Here is a 21,769-nt window from a genome sequence, read left to right as displayed (position 1 = left end):
TGACCACCCGGGAAAATCACGTTTAAGCAGAGGGCTGGAAAAAATTAGGAAGCCATCCATGCAAAGACTTGGGAAACAGATGCTCCAGCCAGGAAAACGGGCAGAGGAAAAGGCCTGAGGGAACAGGAAGGCCAGGATGGCTAGGGAGAGAGTACAGTGTGGTAGGAAAGGGCCAGAGAAACTAGACCAGAGAGAGCCTCTTACTCAGTAGTAAGGAATATCAATTTTATTCCATGCGTGAAACAGTGTGTACTAATAGTCTCAGTGTTTAGAAGTAATCTCACACATGGACTGGAGCTTGTTTTAAAAAGAAATAAACATAAAGTGACATTACGCCTATACCTGAGATATTTATCTTTGTTTTTTTAGATGTGGTAATTATCAGAGAGGCAAAATATCAAGAGCAGAAAGTTCCCCATCTAGACAAATATATCTAGATTCCCCAGATATATTTGTCCAGGTCCTCTAGTTCCATAAATCTTTCATCAAAGGACTTTTCCTTTCGAAGTAGGAAAAAGATTCCTGGAGGGAGGATCTGATTATTTATGAGTTTTTCATTTTTTTATACTACAGCTCATGCACATCTGGAAATGTCAGCTTACATTTTAAACTAAATAATGTATAAAAAAAAGCATTAGATTAAACATTATGCCAATTAAGCTTGGGGCATATTCATAAATTTAAAACCAACACTAAATGTAGCAGGAGCACTTACATTTTGAGTAACTAACAAAATTTAAATTTACTTTAATAAAATATGCAAATAAGAAAAAAAAAGTTCAGTGGGAAGAAAGGCCAAATGTAGAACAGGGAGCAAAATTAAATTCTATAGATTCAAGATGAGAAGAAAATCCTAAGTGAAAGTCTAGCAGAATGGGAACTGAGGACCACTGTAAAACCTTTGCTTTAAAATTCATCTTTTGAAAAATTTTATTAGTTAATTAATTTATTTTAGAGAAAGGGGAAGGGCGAGAGGAAGAAGGGGAAAGAAATACCCACTGATTGGCTCTCACACGCCCCCCCCATCTGGGGACCTGACCCACAACACAGGCAGGTGCCCCGACCAAGAATCAAACCAGCCATGTTTCAGACCACAGGCTGGTGCTCAATGCACTGAACCACATCAGCCAGGGCAAAAAATATTATTTTAAGATTGTAATGTATCAATAGTGATGTAAGATGCATGAATTAAAAAAATTCTTCCTTAATTCACACAGTACTGAAATATATTCATGGAAAGGTATGTAAACAATTTTGTTTTCTGTGTTTTAAGACAGCACTCTGAAAAATTAGAAAAGGTTCAGGGAAGAACAGTGGAAATATTTAAAGGTAAGTGAAGCATGCTCTTACTTTCTTGTACTTTAGGATATCATAATCATATCATATATTCAAGTCCTATACAGAATTTTTTAATTTTCTCTGAAACATAAAAAAACACACTGTAAAAATCTGCTGTTAATGTACTTACAGGGAATAGCGGGGGTGGTTTCAATACTACATCAGGTAACTTTTCACCTCTGTTAAATCCAACTGCCTCAATATTGAAGGTATAAGCAGCCCGTCCTCTTCCTTTATTCCCAGCCATTGCCACTAGTTATACCAGAAAAGTGGGCAAATTCTGAAAGACACTATTAATGATTAAGATTTAGTTTGGATCATATGAAAAATGGAACCGACATTTTAAAGCAAAATACATTACACTTAAGCAAAACACACTTAAGTAGCATGACCGATTTAAACACTTCTGGGAGAAATAAGCATGCAATAAATTGATCTCTGAACCCCTCAATCTAGTCATGATGATTGCCTCAACTACCTCACCAGGTCTTGGGGTGGAGGCTGACCGTGGGTCTCCTTCAAGACACCTCCCAACCACTGCACAGTCAGCTGATGCAATCTTCTCCACTCTTCTGTGGTTTGGCAACAAGATCTCTGATACATGTAAAAATGTGGACAAGTTCAGGCTGATGAAGAGAGGACACTTTGCTTTTACATTCAACTTGAAGACTACCAGCAGTCATACATACCTTAAATTTTTTAATGATTTTTTCCTTAGAATTTGAATGTTAGAAAAGATCATAGAGATCAAGTCCAGTGTCCTGCCTTTAGAAATGGGAGTAGGTTCAGGAAGACTCTGAAGAGGTCTGTTCAAGCAAATACATCAATAAGTAAGTTTAGAGAAAAACATCTGAAATTGAAATTTTTAAAGGTAGAGGATACACCTGTACTCGCTTCAACAAGTTCACCTACTCAAGTCCTGTTCTGAACGTCTGAATTGTCTAAGATGTGATTACACCATAACATGGTAACTGAGCCAGCAGTGTATTAACAGTTTCCTACACTAAGGCTATTACACTACAACTCTGCATTTGACTGTAGTAAAGATTATAACACACACGTTTAAAATCTTTCCCCACTGATAAGATTGAGTACTGTTCAACCCAGTAAGCTCAAAAAGCAGTAACATGCCCTCCTCTACCACTAACAGTTTTCTCCCATTTTTCCCTTGCCATTTATTTATTTTAAAAAATGAGGTCCTTGTACAATGTTTCTATATGTCAATTACCCAGATATGCTGTTAAAATGCAGATTCTGATTCCATTGGCCTTGGGTGGGGCTTGAGAATCTGCATTTCCAATTTGCTCTCTGGAGATATCAATGCTGCTGGTTTGCAGACCACACTTAAGACTTGAGTAGGAAGGCCGTACATTGTCCCAGTTTGGATTTGAATGGTTGCATACATGAGATGTGGTTTAACACATTCCTCTATTCCCCATATTTTCTTTTTGAAAAAAATTTTGTTGTTCAAGTACAGTTTTCTGCCTTCCCCGCCCCACCACTACCCTGCATAGTCCCCATTTTTTTTTTATGAACAGGTAGACTGGAGGCTTACTCAAATTGGGGTTTGATATTTTGCAGGAATACTTAAGAGATGCTTGATTTTACTACTACATCACATCAGGACACACATGAAGTACCTGTCCCAGTGATGTTCTCTGATTAGTGGGCTCAGGTGCTGTCAGTCTATTCATCTAGTGTAAAGTTCCTCCCATTCACTATTTAGTTACTATGAAATACAATTCATATAGGAAAGGTGCTTATTTTAATAACCAGGCTCATTTACCTGCCCACACTAAAGGAGAAGGAAAGTATCCAAATGGCCTTGTTTCAGTTGCTGAGTCATTAAAGGATATGCTGAGCTTACAGAGAGCAGGCCTCCCAAGTACGCATACTGCTAAACAGAAATGGATTAGGGGAACCCAGTAGATATGGTAGAGACCACCAGGCAGAATGCCAATTCAAGATTTGCCACTAATTAAAGATTAAGAACAATGTCTCCCAAACTTCCCAGATCATGAGAATTACCTGCAAGATTTATTAAACAGAGTCCTAAGTGATCCTTGAGTCCTTAAACCTACTACAGCTGAATTTTCAGAGGTGGGCCCTGAGAAGTAGTTAAAAAAGTCACCCTAGAAAGAGAGTTGATTTGTTACCATAGCTTGATGGACTATCACTTGAGAAATAGCAACACCTGCTGTCTCTAAACTTCTGTATTTATCAAGCAACCTTTGGGTGTTTAAGTGCTATCATTAGTGAATATACTGCCCTTGGCAGAAAAATGAGTCCTAGTTCTTGAGATAACCTAATGATTGATTAATTACACGATATTCTGGCCTACAAATCCAACTACTTTAGTTTGATTATCCTGATTCAGTTCTCCTGTACCTGGGGAAGCTTCTAAATCCATTTTTTTTTCTTGTCTTGCAGAGCTGAGGGGCAGTCCTTTGACTCTGGTAACTATCTCATGGGTTAGTTAACTACTTGAGATCCTTTAACTTGATTCAACAATTGCTTTGCTTCTTTTTCACCCTGTCAAACTTCTTGAATGAAGGGTTTGTAAGACTAGGTTTCCCCATTTTCTCACTCCAAACCTTCCGTTACTTCATGTGGGCCAATTTCACTGAGTCATTCATTCAACCAATCCTGAGCATTTCAAGCACTGTGGCAGGACCCAGGCTGCTTGAACTAAACTGGCGTTGCCCTCAGGTCTTAAATTTCAGTGGAGGAAAGAACAAACAACAAACAGTTAAATAAGTATATAAAATAATATATGTTCTTGTTTTGAGTTGAACTATGTCCCCTCCAAAAGTATGTTGAAGTCCTAACTGCCAGTAACTGTGAATGTGACCTTCCTTATTGGAAGTAAATTCTTTGTAGATGTAATCACATTAAGATGAGGTCATGCTGAACTAGGGTGAGCCCTCTTTCAATGACTGGTATCATTATGAGGGAAACCTGGACAGAAAGAGAGAGACACACATGGAAAACACCATGAAAGGTGATGGCAGAGCTACAAACCAAGAACACCAAAGAATGCCAGTAAACACCAGAAGCTAGGAGAGGTATGGAACTGACTCTCCCTCAACAAACCCCAACAACACTTTCATTTCAGACATCTGGACTCCAGAACCATGAGAAAATAAGTTTCTGTTGTTTTAAGCTATTCAATAATTTGTGGTAATATATTATGGCAGCCCTATGATATCAATACAGCTCTGAAAAAAGTAAATCACGGTGTAACAAAGATCATGATATAAAAAATAAATCAGAGTATTCTGATACAAAAAAGTATGGTAGTAGCTTTTCATATAAGGAAGGTCTTTTCATGGAGGAAAAACCTGAGCAGTGTGCTGGGGAAGGCCATTGAGCTACCAGATGGAGGGACGGGATAGAGATGATTATAGAGAAAGGTAACAGCAAGCACACAGGAGGGAGCCACAAGCTAGGAGTGTCTGAAGAACAAGGAGCCCATGTAGTTGATGAGCAGCAAGAAGAGGCTGGTGGAGGCAAGATCTTGATGAGCTCTGTGAGAGCTGTGGTGAAGGGTTTGGCCTTCAGCTTACTTGTGATGGGGACTAAACTCATTAAGATGTTGAAATGCAAAGGTCCTGAATGGTCCTCAATGGAAAAATCTTGTGACCTTTTTGTCTTTGTTCATGCTCTTGGACTTCTGAAGCACGTGACTCTTTACTTCCTCCTCCCTTTTGAAACTCTCTCTTTCCTAGACTTTAATAAAACTCCAGTTTTCCTATCCCACTGACCATTTTTTTGGTGTACTTCTCTTTTTAAATTGCCTAAATATGAATTTCTTGAAGATTCAATCTTTGGTCTTCTGCTTTTTTTAAAAACATTTTTTAATTTTATTTGTTTTTAGAGGGGAAGGGAAAGAGAGAGGGAGAGAAATATCAATGTGTGGTTACCTCTCATGTGTCCCCTGCTGGGAACTGGCCCGCAACCCAGGCATGTGCCCTGACTGGGAATCAAACCACGATCTTCTAGTTCACAGGCCTGCGCTCAATCTACTGAGCTACACCAGCCAGGGCATGCTTTTTTTTTGTATTCAGAAAGTACACTTGCTCTATGGGCTTGATGACCTTTCCAATACTATTACCTACAGCACTAACCTCTGTCCTGGCTTCAGCCCATGTGCTTACTACCAAAAAAAATATTTGGCACTGGCCATGTGGCTTGGTTGGCTGGAGGAGTACCATCCCATACACCAAAGGGTTGTGGTTTGATTCCCAGTCAGAAAACATACCTTGGTTGCAGGTTCAGTCAGGCTGGGGTGCCTACCGAAGGCAAACCAATAGATGTTTCTCTCTCTAAAATCAATGAAAAAAACCTATTATTGAGTGAGGGGGAAAAAGAATATCTGGACATCATCTTAAACTTAACATACTAAGCTAGTCTTCCCTCTACACTAATTAGCTTGCTTTTTATGTATAAGATCCCTGCTTCTATTTATGGTACGTTATTTTCCCAGTTACCAATATTTGAATATTTGAGTGAGTCAGTATTAATTTCTCATTCTGTTCCACCCCTCCTATCAAATCAACAATCTAATTCTTCCTTCAAAATGTTCCTGCCTTTCCATTTGTTCTATCATAATCCAACTAAGCCATTTTCTACCTCATTTTTGTTTAACCACAAATTTCATGGTTTCCTGTTTATTTATTCTTGCACATTATTCACAGTTCTTATTCATACTTATAAAGCCTAGTTCTGATCATGCTACTCTTCTCATCTTTCCTCTTGGCTAGAGAATTAAATCCAAACTCCCTAAGTATTCAGAACCCTTTTAAGATGGTTGCACCTTTCCTCCAGACTCATCCTTCTGGAATCATTTCTTGACTACCTTTCTCTCTCCATTGCAACCTACTTCCTCTTTCTCCCTGATTGGCTGTAACCCTTTTTACCTTAAGATCCAGTTTAAGTCCCCCAATATCCACAACAGTCATTTTATCCCATCTTGCTCTGGGAAAAAACCTGCTGGATTTTTAAATGGATTTTTAAAACTTGAGGTGGTACATATAACTACACTCCTCAAACTGGGAATACAGACATGCCCTTTTGGAAAATGGGTCTTTTCCAAAGGGAAGGAATTTCACTTCTGTTGTTTGTTTCATTAACTGTACTAACAGTAGGCATTTTATATACCCCACTGTCTTCCTTCATATTCTTGAGAACCCACAAGTTTTTTCATACATCATCTAGCTAAGGGACTTGAAGGACAGTCCTGAACAGAGTGACTGGAAAAATTCTAACTAGGTTAGGAAAATGTTCACAAAGGCGGCATCCCCACCAAAAGCTTTGAGCGTAGGGGAGGAGAGTACACCTATCCTCGAATGTAGGCTTATTAGTAGATACACAATAAGAGTTTTCATAATTATCTTTCATAATTCTATTTTCATGGGTCTCTAATTTTTCCTCGTTGAGTAGGGAAGTTAGTCAAATTCTCGAGGGAATTTTTGAAGATTAAATGGATGTTTCAATAGCTGGGACAAGCAGGGTGGGGAAGCGACCTGATGTTAAGAGTGGGGGTATTTATGCGGCTGGCAGGGTTCCACCCAGTTACTATCCACTTTTTCTCTCATAAAGTGTGGCTGCCTTCACTTTCCTTAGTTAAGCCGTTCTACCAACTTTGCTCTCTTCCAAGAGTGAACTAACCAAAAAAAAAAAAAAAGGATGAATATAGAATTTAATTTTTTGGAAGAGAAACCTTATCAACAACCCCGCTCCTCAAGGTACAGAATAAAGTGCCTACAATGAAAAAAAGTCTGCGGCAATGAGTGGTGCCTGAATCAATCACATACTCAACGGATTTCAAAATCTACCATCAGTAAGAGCATAAATTTCTTTCTCACTGCAAACAGTCCCCGGAAGAGGGGACTAGGTAAGATTGTTACAGGATTAGAGGTAAAATTGTTTCTCAACAACCCTCAACCCAGAGCGCTTTAATGAATCTCTACCCTGACTTCCACCCAGACTTCCCCCCACCTCCTCCACGTGTCCCTTTTAACTCACTTCTATCCTCTCAATCTCCTCCCAAGTCCTCAGTTGCTTATTCTGTTACCTGTTCACTAAGAACAGAGGCTTGGGCAAAACTGCAGCCGAAGCGCCGGCAGGCAAAGAACCGCACCAGACACAAGGCTCCGGCAAACCGAGGCTGGGTTCCACCACTGGAGAAGTGCGCTCCGCCCTCCACGCGGCCTCGGAGCTGAGTTCCGACCCCAACCGGTTAGCTCCGCCCACTCCCTACCTAAGCTCCGCCCGCTGGGCAAAGAGCTTTTTAGCCCTTGGCAGACGCCGTAGTGGGCCAATCTCTCCTGGCCTGACCTTTCCGGGCCCGCTGGAAGGGCGCATTTTGTGCGTAGTGTGTGGGCGGACCTGGTGCATCCAACGTCCTCTGCGGTGGGAGCCCCGGAGTTGCGAAAGTGTCATCACCTAAATATCCCGTCGGCTGCAGTATCCCTGGCGTTCACGCTTCCTTGTGTTGAGGCTACCGAGGCTCGGATTGCTCCGGCACACGGGTGTGGGCAGAGCAGCCTCTGTTCTTTGCCGACAGGCGGGAGAGTGCAGCGGGTCGCTGGACGCTCTAGGCGGTGTCTCCGCAGCTCCCTCTTCCTACCTCTGCGACACTGCCTCGCTCCGCGCCTCCTCCCTAGCGGTGGGTAGATCGCCCCACGCCGCCGCAGCACCCGGAGTCTGGATAGCCTGCGGGAGACACACGCCCACAACCACTTCGCCCGCCCGCACCTCTGCCCAGCATGTCCGCGCTAGAGTGGTACGCCCACAAGTCCCTGGGCGACGGCATCTTCTGGATTCAGGAACGCTTCTACGAGTCTGGCAACCGCGCAAATATCTGGCTAGTGCGCGGCTCAGAGCAGGACGTGGTAATCGACACAGGCCTGGGATTGCGCAGCCTTCCAGAGTACCTGTACTCCTCTGGCCTCTTGCAGGACAGCAGGGCCAAAGAGGATGCGGGGTGCCGGCCGCTGCTGGCCGTGGCCACCCACGTGCACTTCGACCACTCCGGCGGCCTTTACCAGTTTGATAGAGTGGCGGTGCACCATGCCGAGGCCGAGGCACTGGCTCGCGGGGACAACTTTGAGACTGTGACCTGGCTGTCCGACAGTGAGGTGGTGCGGGCTCCCAGCCCTGGCTGGAGGGCCAGGCAGTTCCGAGTGCAAGCGGTGCAGCCCACCCTCATCCTGCAGGATGGTAATGGGCCCTCATGGGCGCACGCTTTCTCTTTGAGGGAGGGTATTGGGAAGAAACTGCCTGAGGGATGCATATTGCAGATGTGCTGACTGTAAGGGGCTTGTTTTGTCACATCGCAGAAACGCCACTTTTGTTTCTCCCTTCCTTGAGTAAAAAAGCCCACTCGACCAGAGCCAACGCTGTCACATCCATCTCTACAAGACACGGGCTCTGGCACCGTGTAGCGATGCTGAGTACTCGAATGAAAGCCGGCCCCACCCCCTAGTCAGTTTCCTGTGTAAGGTACAGGGACTTGTGACTAGAAATTTCTCATTCTTTTCCTGAACACCTACCTGTCTGACATTTCCAGGCGCTTTAGCAGCGAGATGACTTAAAGAATGACGCCTCGCAGAGTGCATATCGGGCTCTGTGCTTTCGATAACTGCTGACTTCATATGTGGTGACCATCGGCTATGAGCAATTCCCACCTGTAGGCTAAGAAAGCCATTAGAGAACAGTGGCTCTCGCATTCTTATCTTCCAGACATATTTCTGTTCTTCATGTTGCCTCACAAGAGAAAAATCTTGATAGGGTACACTAAAAGTAGAACATGTCTTGAAATTTCCACTATGATAGATGTCCAGCCTGGTTGAAAGCAGGGCCTGAGAAAATAAATAAGGAGGTTATTTCTGGTAATAGTGAAGTACATGGACTAATGTATAGGTATCCTTGGGCTTCTTTGGCTCTGTGAAAGGGATGGGGTTTAGAGAGAAACTGATGGAATAAAATAAGAGCAGGGACCCAGTCCTCCCAACCCCATGCAGGCATTTAAATAATTGAGCTAATTAGACACAGCAGCGATATTTGTATAGTAATTTTTTTATTCTTTTTAGAATACTTTTATTGACTTCATTTTATTCTCACAACACATTTGAAATGAGGCAGCTGACCCCCCCGCCCCTCCCCCACGCCAATTAAATGACATGCCTAGAATGCACAGAGCAAGACAGTGGCAAAATTAGGGTTTGAACCAAGGCAGAACGGATAAAAGCATGCAGATTATACATAAATACTGCCCAATGAATATATTATGGTAATTCTAAGTAGAATGTGAAATCCCCTTCTTTCCATTCTAGCCTTGAAACCATTTTAACGACCACTACAATTTATTAAAATATTCTTCGATGAGGTAGAAAAATCCAGTTGCTGCAGCACAATAAGGCTCACTTTATGACTGATCAATATGACAAATAATGAAATATTTTACAAAAATCATTTTATCTTACAGATGAAATCCTGATATAATAAAAGTGCACGTTGCGATATAATAAAAAAAGCATGATTCCATACCTCACATTCCACCCCAAAAGTCTTTTCATTAAAAATTTAAATCTAAAGATTTTTTTTAAAAAAAGGTTTGGATGGGAGTCATATTACCTAATAACCTGAGGTGAAAGAAAAGTAAATTTAATGTTCTTTTACATTACTGTATATTTAATGTACAGTAATGGTCATACAGTAATGTATAGTAATGTACATAAATTTACATTAAATGTACTTTTAGTTACTATATAGTTTAATAAAGTGGATAGTTGTACAGGTAAGATTTCCATGCAGTTGATGGGTATTCAGGCTAAATTTTTTCTGCTGACCAGACCAAAGAATGTTGACATTAGTATTTAAAATATACTTAAATTGTCTCAGTGAATAAATAACTTCTATTTACTTTTGCTTTCTGCCAGCAATAGGAAATAATGGTGAGAGGAGTAACTACTTCATAGATGAACAGTCCAAGCAGACCTCCATATCATGCCTGAGGTTACACAGCCACTTTGGAGAAGAATCCAGAGCTGGGACTAGAATCCAGGGTTCCTAAATACCAGTTGTTAGTAGATTATGGCCTTAAAATTATAATGAAAGCATTTTGGAGCTGCACGTGGCCTGCAGCTACTCGTGTGGTGCTTTAAGCCTTTGAAGGTGCGAAAGGAAAGCTTAATATTTACCAAACTCTGTGAAGGTGATAATACTGTATTAAATCAAAAAAATTTTTTTAAATTAGGAGCTGAATGTCTCACCCTCTCTGGTATTATCTAATTTCCTGTCTTCTTGGGAATATTAATTTCCTGTCTCTTCTGAAAGGTGTGGTCTGATAACTTGCTGTTATCATAATCCGGATGCCTGGAAGGAGATATAAAATATTCATACTAAAAATTCATTCACAGTTATACACATATATCAATAGTACATACCCAAACAGCATAAAGTCTTCATTGCTTTGGTTAGAACATAAGGAGCCTGAAGTTATCATTTTATTACATTTTATTTAAATGAATGGATGATTACCTGTCATGGAGAAACATACGGTAAATCTGTGCACTGTATTACTAATCCAAAGGCTCACTTGTAAATGAGGGAGGGACAAGAAGGACAAGGAGAGATCATCACACAGTGCATCATCTTTGATGGAAAAACAACTCACCCTACTACTCATGAAATAGTATCTTCCTATAAGATAGCAATACATAGTAGGTTGATACAGCACATTCTTGAATGGACACACATTTTGCCTATTTTTCACAATATTCAAGTGATAGGAAATGCAGGCATTTTGGTTCCTGTTGTACATATTTAAACAATTTGCCCAGATTCACCAAAGTACAGGGTGGGCCAAAAGTAGGTTTACAGTTGTTAGTGTGGAAAATAATACAACAAGTAATAATATAAGAATAAACTTTTTTGTACTCATAACTCTAAACCCACAGTTGTATTAGACCAGTTGTTTCAGGTGAACTTGAATCATTTGGGGAGTATAAAAGAAAAAGATTCCAGAAAGGTAGCAGGTGGAATAAACACATCTAATTTGACTCCCAAAACTCCACTAAGACTACTGTAAAGAGACTGGTTTTCTCACATACAAATCCACATTGACTTGAACTGTTTCGGATGCTGGCTATTATTAAACATGATGATTGAGTTAGCAGTTTTATCATATTCCAGCATTGGGAAATCAAGAGCTTATCCAGTTTGCACTGTAGGAGCCTTGAAAGGAATTAGGAATAGCTGGTATCTTAGTGGGGGCAAAGGAAAGAATATTCCTAAAATAAGTAGAATTGGTTGAAAGCCATTTAAGAAGCTGTTAAAAGTCTAGAACCCTTCTTCCTAAGAGAAAGCCCATCCAGTTAGTTTGTTCTCTGAAGAGAGGAAAGCAGGGGTTTCTTGATTGAGGGATGCCAAGTCCTTTGAGCACAGAGGCTCATTGGGAAATAGGAGGAGTAATTATGTGTGTATTTTCTGCTAGTTCCCAGACAATGAGAGCCAGGCTTTTACTGCCACCCCCAGCCCTGTAGGAAATTGAAACAATCTTATCTGAAATGTCTGCCCAGACATAGAGGAAAGACTAAGATGCTGATGTCTCTACAGTAAAGCCTGTAGGTCACTAGGCTCCATGTATGTGTTTCAAACAGCCTTTTTTTTTTAAGATTTTATTTATCTTTAGAGGGGAAGGGAAGGAGAGAGGAAGAGAAACATCAAATGTATGGTTGCCTTTCATGCATCCCCTGCTGGGAACTGGCCTGCTACCCAGACATGTGCCCTGACTGGGAATCGATCAAGCAGCCTTTTCACCCTCTACTCTTAAACAGGTTATGCTTGGTTAAATAGGCCCAAGCATAATGAAAAATCTGGGAAAATCTTCTAACACAATCAAATAGGAAAACAGCATAAAGCAGCTTCTGAGGAATAAAACTAGCAATATCATCAGGGGACTACAGAAGGTATTTGCATTCAAGATATCCAAGAGACAAGAAGATGCTTTCAAAATAAGTGACAGATAAAACAATACACACAGAGCACAATGGCTCTTGGAATTTTTAAACCTCTGAAAAACTTAGTAGAAGATAATGTTGAAAACTTACAAAAAGAGTAGATAGGCAAAATGAAAACTAGAAACTGTAAAGGACCAGTTTAGCAAATCCAACATTGGGACAATAGGAGCTCAGATAGAATAAAGTGGAAGAAAACACAGTAGAGATAATTCAAGAAAATATCCCACAGCTAAGGGATGTACATTTCTGGATTGAATGAACCCACAGAGTTCCCAGAAAAATGGGTATAAGCACATTTAACCCAAAGCACATTATTGTAAAACTTCAGAATGCTAGGAATCAAGCTTCCAGAAACTTAAAAAAGGTTATCTATAGGGATCAAAATGGTTTTGGAGCTAGAAAAGAATTCCTATACCTTACTTGAATAAAGAAAGATTTCTACATCCATTCCACTAAATCACAAAAAGTTACTTTCTACCTGCTGTTATTCAAGAATGTACTCAGATACACCTTTGTCCTATTTATTCCCTTTAAAACAAGGAAGTAAACCAAGTGGAAGACAAGGAATGCAGGAGATCTAAAGCAAGAGAAAGTTGAAAGGAAAAATCAGAATGACGACAAATATTATAGTCTGTCAATTATAGTAACCCAGGCATAAAGGGCTCCAGATTGGAACAGTTGAATCATTACTCTTTTGGAAGATGAGAAGATGAGAAATGTATACATGTGTGGTAGTGGTAGTAAAGAGAGCTGAAAATCCTTTTATTTCTTAGTAGAAGTCAACAGATAGTATAAGAAATTTAAAAACCAAGAAATAGTAATAAATGAATGAAAGTACAGTTGGTCTAATTGGTAAGTCAACACATGGAGTATAAACATTTAAAGATAACTACATTTAGTAGAGGCAACTACTAGGAAAACAACTGTGAAATGTAGTGTCTTGGGAGCAGGAATGGATACGTACAGAAGGGGTCAAACTTTCTTACATTTAAGACCTGGAATATTTTATTTGAAATATGTACACACGTTTACATAGACTTCTTTGGTTAAAATGAAATAAAAGTAAAGGGCTGGAGATTCGAAGATAAGAAAGGGTATTTGAGAAGCCAAGAAAACTCTAGAATGGCTGAAATCTGGTAACAAGAGGGTTGGGGTAAGGGCTTGGAAGGATAGTGTATGCGTGTGTATGGATATATTTCATGGGAAGTTCTGGTTTGTGTAAGAAAACTTTGGTTGAAATTATGTGAGCATTATAAGCATATGGAACAGGGTAATAAAGGCACAGGATAATGGCAGATCTAATACAGTTGGTATGTGTTTTGATAGATGGACACTTACATCTTTTCTGTTGCTAAATACTATGAATATCACCTGGACATAACTGAAGCTCAGTAAGACTCTACATTGGTAATTCTCCAGAGCACTTTTTTAGGATCAAATGTTCCTCACTCCCCTCCTTTCTATACATTTATAAACAAATGGTCTTTAAGAACTCTATTTTAGGTCAACTTAGCTGTAATTTCTTTACCGTATCTGCCAATCATACAGTAAATGGCAGTAGTTTGTGATTCCGCAGAAGCATCTTAAATTGGGAACAATTATCCTGGAAAGGCATCTGGCCCCTTACAACTGGAATACTGGGAAATCTGAGAGTATCTGATCCCATCTCAATGTAATTACTGGCATTCGAGACATGACAGGACAATCCCTGCTCTCATTCCTGGCTCCACTGATCTGTTTTGTGTCACTACAGTTTGTTTTTCTGAAAATTTTCTGCAAAGGCAATTACAGCCTTTTGTGTCCATCTTCTTTTATTCGGCACGATGTTTTTGAGATTCATCCATGTTGTTGTATCTGTTAATTCATTCCTTGCCTTGGCTGAGTAGATCAGTTGATTACAGCATTATCCCAATATGCCATGGCTGTGGGTTCTGTCCCCAGTCAGGGCACATATAAGAATCAATTAATAAATGCGTACATGAGTGGAACAACCAATTGATGTTTTCTTCTAAATCAAAAAATTTTTAAAAATTTCATTCTTTTCCATTGTCTAGGAATAATCCATTTGTGGACATATCTATTTACCATTGATGGAAATTTGAAACTTTCTAGTCTGGGACTGTTATGAATAATACTGTCAAGAACATATGCATATAAGACTTTGTGTGGATACATGTTTTCATTTTCCTTGGTAGATACCTAGGAATAGAATTCCTGGGTCTTACAGTAAGTATAAGTTAATATTAAGACAGGTATAGAACTGTTTTTCCTTAGTAGTTATACCATTTATGTTCCAGACTGCATTGTATAAGGGTTCCAGTTTCTCCACATCTTTGTCAACACTTGATTTTGTTAGTCATTTTTATTTTAGCCATTCTAGTGAGTGTGTAGTAGTATTTCATTATGGTTTAATTTGCCTTTCCCTAATGACTAATGATGTTGAGCATGTTTTCAGGAACATATTAGTCAAATATCTTCTTTGTTAAAAGGATCTATTAAAATCTTTTCTCCTTTTAAAAAATCAAGTTTGGGGTTTTTTATTATTACAAGTGTAAGTTCTTTTATATAATGAAATTATATTGTGTAATTTATCAAATATGCAATTTATATTTTCTCTTAGTGTGTGACTTATATTTTCATTCTTTTAACTCTCTAACTTGGATGAAGACCAATTAGTCATTTATCCTTATGTTTTGTTTTTGTGTGTGTGTCTTACACAGGTGCTCTGTGTCTAGCCCAGGATCACAAAGATTTTTTTTCCTAGAAGCTCTCACATTTAGGTTTATGATCCATTTTGAATTATCTGTAATATTGTAAAGTAAGGGTTGAGAGCTTTTGTTTTGCTTCTCTGTTTGCCTGTGGATCCACATTTGCCCCGTTCCAATCTGTTGAAAAGGCTGTCCTCATACCCACTGAGTTCTTTTGGTTGACACCTTTGTCAAAAATCCATTGACCATGTATGGTTCTTTTCTTTGGACTTCATTCTCTTCCATTAATTGTGTGTATCATATAGCCAGCACCACACTCTTGATCATTGTAACTTTATTATAATTTTAAAAATTGGGTAGTAGAAATTTTTCAACTTGATACCACTTTTTCAAAATTGCTTTGGCTGTTCTAGGTCATTTGCATTTCTATGTAAATTCTAGGGTCAGATTTTAAATTTCTACAAAAGCATGTCAAGGTTTTGATTGAAATGCTGTTGAATTTATAGATCTACATGACAATTACAGAAGCCACTAGTGACATGTGACTACCTAAATACACATTTAAATTAAGATTGATTAGAAATAAAATTTTAGTTCCTTAGTTATACTAGCCTTATTTCAAGTGCCACTAGCTATATGTAGCTAGTGGATACCATATTGAAGCCATGTTGCTATAGAACATTTTGATAATCTCAGAAAGTTCTGTTAGACATTGGATCTATAGAAAAAATTGAATTTAACTACCATCTTAACAATTTTAAGTGTTTAAATTAGTGGACATAGATTATCTCTCCTTTTGTTTAGGTCTTCTTTAATTTCTCTTGATAGTGTTACTGTTTTCATTGTTCAGATAAAATATCTTTTGGTCTCTGTTTTTGGTATATATAAATTTATAATTTTTATTTTTTCCTGTATTGACCTAATATATATCTTCATATAATGTACCTTTTTTTCTCTTATAAAAGCCCTTATTTTATCTGATATTAATATAGCCATTCTAGTTCCTTACAATTAATATTTATATAACTTTTCCAACCTGGTTTTGTCTTTGATCTTATAGTTCCTTCTCTATAGACTGACATATATCTTGCTTTTTAATATCTAGTCTTGACAATCTCTGCCTTCAATTACTTAATCCCATTGATATTTAATGTAACTATTGATATAGTTGTATTTAGATATGCCATTTTGTTGTTCACTATGTCTCATTTTTGATTATTCCTCTTTTCCTTCTTTATGTTTAACAAATCCTGTTACACTATAATTCCTTATTAACTTTGTATCTGTATTTCTTTGATTTTTTTCTGTGTATTTGCACCAGAGATAACAGTATGAAACTTCTAACTTATGGTTTACATAGGCTAGTACTTTTACTTAAACCCAGAAAAACAGCAGTTTTGCACTTATATTGCTCAGTTTCCTCCCCTGTAAAATAACTAAAAAAAGTATGAAATTTTACCCTACTTGCAAGTTACTTAGTCTGCCACAGTTTAATGGATTCTGACGGAAGACATGGGTTTCCTGGGTTAAACACTGAGGGCAGTTTATTACCCACAGCAATAGCAGCCTTCAGAACATTATCATTTGTACCAATTCTTCAAGCCTTGGTTCCCACAGGGTGACAAAACAAGGGACAAAAATATAATGCTGTTCACTAGAGCAGCATTCATGAATTGTGTCACCATGATACTGGTACCATGGAAGTTCTGAAAAATAAAAGTTTTGTGTTCAAATAAGTTTGAAAAAGTGTACAACCACATCTCCCTCATGTACTAGGTCTGTCCAGAAAGTATCTAGCCATGGCCTATGACAAGGTGACACATTTATTGAAGAAGATATAAGAAACGTGGTACATAGGACATTGTTGCCTTAGTACCCTTCAAAGTAGGCACCTTGGAACCTCACACAGTTCGCCCAAGCACTTCATCCACTGTTCAAAACATTGCAAAATCCTTTGTTGGAATCACTATCAGCTGCTTCATCATATTTTCCTGAATCTCATCAATGGTCTGAAATCTCTTCCCTTTCAAAGGTGATTTTAGTTTTGGGAAATGCCAGAAGTTGCAGGGTTCCAAATCTGGGCTGTAAGGGGGCTCAGTCACCTGGGCGACTTGCTGTGTCACCAAAAAACTCTGCACAAGACGTGATGCATAATCAGGTGTGTTGTGATGAAGCTGCCAATCACCAATTGCCCATAACTGCAGCCTTATGAATCATCTGAATAGTTTCTGCAGGGAAATGTTCAAGCTTAATGCAAAATTTGATACAGGTTTGTTGCTCTACTCAGTCATTTTGAATACAATGGCCATACAGTGCACAAGCTCACTCAAAGGTGTCTACCACCCCCCACTGACTAGTACAGCAAAGTTGTCACTGTTCATGCATGCACATTCCAATTTATTCTCCTTGACTGCCACATTACATAGATGTGATGCAAACCATTGTTGTTACATTGACAGTGGTACATTGTAACAAGAATTGTAACCATTCTTGTTACAATGACAACTGAGGGCTTTTTTCAGACCTCAATGTATATTAGTATATTAAAAGCTCTAAGAAACCTTGGAGAAAAAAAGCTGCATCATTTTCTTTGAAGAGTTTCCAAAATTATTTGACCACCAAATCTTCTCTTTTATGTATCGTAACAATCTGCAGAAATACAGTTCCACATTACTCACTTTGGCAAACACTGGTCTAGCAAGTAATAGAAATAAAGTACAAGCAAATTATTTTTAAATCATTAAGAAATATATTGTTCACAAAAAATAAATAAAAGGAATGCAGTACTTTAAAAACAAAACTAAAATAAGTGTCATCCTTCCTGACCTCTTTGAAACCATTTAATGTTCTATTTAAGTAATTGAAGTCATACGCAACATGTTTATCTGTAAACTTTGTTTCCATTTGTAGGGGATGTAATCAACCTTGGTGACAGACAGCTCACTGTTATGCACATGCCCGGTCACTCCAGGGGCAGTATTTGCTTACATGACAAAGACCGAAAGATTCTCTTCAGTGGAGACGTTGTATATGATGGATCACTGATTGATTGGCTCCCATACAGCAGGATAAATGACTATGTTGGAACCTGTGAACGTCTAATAGAACTAGTGGACAGAGGTCTGGTAGAGAAGGTGCTTCCTGGGCACTTTAATACCTTTGGCGCTGAAAGGCTTTTTCGATTGGCTTCTAACTATATTGCAAAAGCTGGGATATGTCACAAAGTTTCTACTTTTGCCATGCGATCTCTTGCTAGTATAGCCCTACGGGTAACAAATTCTAGGACCTCACCCTAGTACCTATACTTATAACCTATTTAGATTAATTCTATAACTTAATCCAATTCATTTTGTTCCAGTTAAAATGATTAATGGTGAACATTTCAAAAAGTGCTATTATACTACTGTTGTATATTAGCAAAAAAAGGTTGAGAGTTAATGAGCCAAAAATATTCTTAGTTCAATTTTTTTCTTCCAAATAATAAACCTCTTCAGTAAGATTATAATTTTGCCAAAGCTGTCATCTTGTAATAGTTGCTGTGGAAGTGACATAAAAGTATGCGGGGAAGCAAGGGGACATTTTGTAGCAGGAGAACTGTCCTTGCCTCCCATTTGTCTTATTTCCTAAATAACCTAGGAGAAAAAAGGCATAAAGAGTATTATGTTTATACTCCGAATTTGATATTTTATTATATTATTTAAAGGTAAAGGTTTTGGGCTTTAAAATACATTAGAACTTCATACAGACAGACAAGCTAAGATTTAGAATGACAGCTAAAACAATCCATTGTTATGATACAGAATTTTTGTGCTTCATTTTATTTATTCTTAATGTAATTACTACCTATGTTATATGTTGTGTAATTTTACTTACAAAAGTACAATGAATTTTGTTTTATTGCAAAGCTTTAAATGTAAATTGCAGAGTGCTTCAGTAAAAAGCTGTTATATATTGTTGTTATTATGTATGTGTATTATTTTCAATCATAAAAGTGAAATTCAAATGTCTGTAATCTAACAACAAATTGTCAGATTTCTCAAAAGGACACTGTCAGGTAAACCTGAAAAATATACACATTGAGAATAATTTTTATTATATCCTATTTTCATATTAACAGCTATTATAAGCAGAATTTTACTTGTACAACAGCAGCTTCAGTATGTGTCGTATTTTACAGTACAACTAGAGATCTACAACATCCTGATCTACATCACTCTTTTACTTAACATACTTACGGACCACAAAAGGCTTATCAAATTAACTGCATTAGCTATTGACTTACAGTGAATTGCCTTTTTAATCCTGATTCACAACACCTATTCCTGTTCAGTATTCCTTGTCTTGAATGAAATGAAGTCTGCATTTGTAAAATTATGGTAAATATTTTACCACTATTTAGTAAAATATTTCAGTTTGGTGCTCTTAATAGTTTGTTTAAGAAACCTTTGGACTATTTCATGAAGGTTTTTAAAAAGTTTTTTCACTGCCTTTTTATTATTGACATGTCAAGGCCAAACTGAAAGTTTTGAAAATCAGATTTTTAGTTTTAGGAAGGTTTGACAATTGATTTCTGAAAAATTATGAAGCTTTTTCTACCCTACACCTATCCCAGGTTCTTTAATCTTTTATTCACACAACACACATGTGCACACACCCACATGCATACACACAGTCACATACATATATACACAGCATTGTCTAAACACTGTGGAAACTTAAAAAATCAAAGAGACTATATCCTAACTGGAAGTAGAAGACAAAGAAAATATGAATAATATTATATGCAGGTTGAAGTTGATACAAATTACACATGAGTGTCAGGGACATAAATGGGTGGGTGTGAAACTTGGTTAGGGAAAGGTTCCTGTAGGATGGGTTTTTGAGTCAGATTTGGAAGGATGATTTCTTAGGTGGTCAGGGTAGAAATAAAAAGATACAAGATAAAGATGGAAGCATTGCTGTCTAGAGGAGGCTAGTCTCTTTAACAGTTTAATTTTCAGGAATGTCACATCTTCCAAACGCCAAGTATTTAGCATAAGAAAGATGAGTTTGTGACTGTATATGTAAGAATCATCCTTAATAACAGGCTGTACCACCACATGTTACCAAATGAACCTTTACTTGAAATCAGTTAAGGAGGCCATGATTGTTCAAATGTAGAATATCATGTGCATTTCTCTGATAGTCATTCAAGGTAGTAGGTCTGTTTCAGTTGATAGTGCAACATCAAGAATATAAATTTGGTTCAGGGCAACTATGAACAATCAATGAGCCTTAAATATAGCCATTATTTTTATATTAGCACAAAAGAAAACCAAAAGTCCTTAACCATTGACCATTTTATCATACCTTTTTTTAAAATCAGGGTATAGTAGGCACTAACTTTTACTGAGAATTATTTAAACCTGATGAAGTCTTTATTTCTTAAAAGTGCAATTTTTCAAAACATTTAAAAATTTTTTTTGTTTTTAGATTGTATCAAAACATGAGGCTGTGATATTTTACTGTTGCTTCAATATGAATAAATTGGAGAAAGTGTCTAGCACTCATTGGTGCCCATGCGATGAATTTTTAAAGGAGCATTATTTAATTGAATCCTGGCCCCAACGCCAAAAAGTTATTGACCAGCCAGCCTTACACAACACAACTTGGGACAAAGCTGGTAATTGAACACAGGTCTGTCTGCCTCCTAAATTGTGCTCTTTCTCTTATACCTGCACAATAACATAAAATTGGCAAAATGTATTTTTGATTTCCAACATGCCACATGTGCCAAAAATAAATAAAATGATGTTAAAGCATAATAATAGCACATTTTTAAAAAGCTATAAAAATATATATCACCCTGACAGTGACCCTTGTTGTAATTTGTTTTTTGGAAATGATAGCATGTAAGTATAATTCAAAATTGTAAAAATGTAAGACATCGAGAAATAATTTTTATTGTTTTTATTGTTAATAACTGAACCTTGGAAATTTATTATTTAGTGTTTCCTTTTAACTGAGAGGTCTTAAACACAAACCTTGTATGTCAGCCTGATACAGGTAAATAAATGATTATGTGTAGTTCTCATATGGATAGTAATATGGATTTGACATGCACAAGTTGTTCTCATAATTTTCAGATAAATGTAAGTACACATTTGTGTGACAAATATTAAAGTGGACATTTTATTTCAATCTCTAATTGGTATTTTTTATGATGCTAACAAATTCTCATTTGATTTTTTGCAAGGATATTTACTATATGAAGAGCAGTTTTGAAAAGCTTCTAATAAGTCAGATGTAAAATCCATGGGAAAACATAGAGAATCCAGAAACTAAAAAATACCCACCCAAATAAGTCTTCAGTACTTAGTTAATAAATATGAACTTCAAATCAGTGGATAAATATGAACTATTCAATAAAAGATAAACTGCTGTAAGAGAGAAAGGATATTTTCTCTACCCTCTTAGGTTCTGTGGCTGAACCTGACAAACTTACATGAGATATTAACAAGAACAAAACATACGCTTTTATGTATGTATATATATATATGTGTGTGTGTGTGTGTGTATGTATGTATGTATTTATGTATTAGAGAGAGGGGGAAATAGGGAGAGAGGGAAAGAAACATCAATGTGAGAGAGAAGCACTGATCACTTGTCTCTAGTATGTGCCCCCCAGGACCAACCTACAACCTAGGGATGTGTCCT

At 37.8% G+C, this 21,769-nt stretch overlaps 2 protein-coding genes and 1 long non-coding RNA gene across 12 annotated transcripts in view; 1 reads left to right on the top strand and 2 right to left on the bottom strand.

Moving 5' to 3' along the window:
- POLR3G (RNA polymerase III subunit G) overlaps positions 1 to 9,072 on the bottom strand; it is a 33,858-nt gene extending 24,786 nt beyond the window's left edge. Inside the window, exons 1-4 of one of the 10 annotated variants that reach the window (XM_037159612.2) lie at positions 7,415 to 7,593; positions 2,028 to 2,144; positions 1,817 to 1,932; positions 1,469 to 1,628 (exon numbers count right to left, since the gene is read on the bottom strand). In XM_037159612.2, the coding sequence (XP_037015507.1) occupies positions 1,469 to 1,585 (117 nt within the window). In that variant the 5' untranslated portion in view covers positions 1,586 to 1,628; positions 1,817 to 1,932; positions 2,028 to 2,144; positions 7,415 to 7,593. Of the gene's footprint in view, positions 1 to 1,468; positions 1,933 to 2,027; positions 2,145 to 5,261; positions 5,566 to 5,599; positions 6,989 to 7,365; positions 7,595 to 7,728; positions 7,818 to 8,894 lie in introns of those variants that run through there. The other 9 variants (XM_037159609.2, XM_053664489.1, XM_053664486.1 and 6 more) reach the window with 9 other exon arrangements.
- Positions 8,109 to 21,270, top strand: MBLAC2 (metallo-beta-lactamase domain containing 2). Its single transcript, XM_037159608.2, has 2 exons — positions 8,109 to 8,562; positions 17,984 to 21,270. The coding sequence occupies exons 1-2, from the start codon at positions 8,109 to 8,111 to the stop codon at positions 18,367 to 18,369; spliced, it is 840 nt and encodes a 279-aa protein (XP_037015503.1). The 3' UTR covers positions 18,370 to 21,270.
- Positions 10,606 to 21,769, bottom strand: part of LOC128627301 (uncharacterized) — a 54,687-nt gene continuing 43,523 nt past the window's right edge. The window contains exon 3 of the long non-coding RNA XR_008391471.1: positions 10,606 to 10,719. This is a non-coding gene — a long non-coding RNA (uncharacterized LOC128627301). The remainder of the gene's footprint in view (positions 10,720 to 21,769) is intronic.

The sequence above is a fragment of the Artibeus jamaicensis genome, unplaced genomic scaffold (assembly GCF_021234435.1).
Source record: "Artibeus jamaicensis isolate MK-2021 breed Jamaican fruit bat unplaced genomic scaffold, CSHL_Jam_final contig_373, whole genome shotgun sequence".
In the NCBI taxonomy this organism is placed as follows: domain Eukaryota; kingdom Metazoa; phylum Chordata; class Mammalia; order Chiroptera; family Phyllostomidae; genus Artibeus; species Artibeus jamaicensis.
The sequence above is the reverse complement of the archived record's forward strand: the minus strand, read 5'-3'. Positions and strand labels throughout refer to the sequence as shown.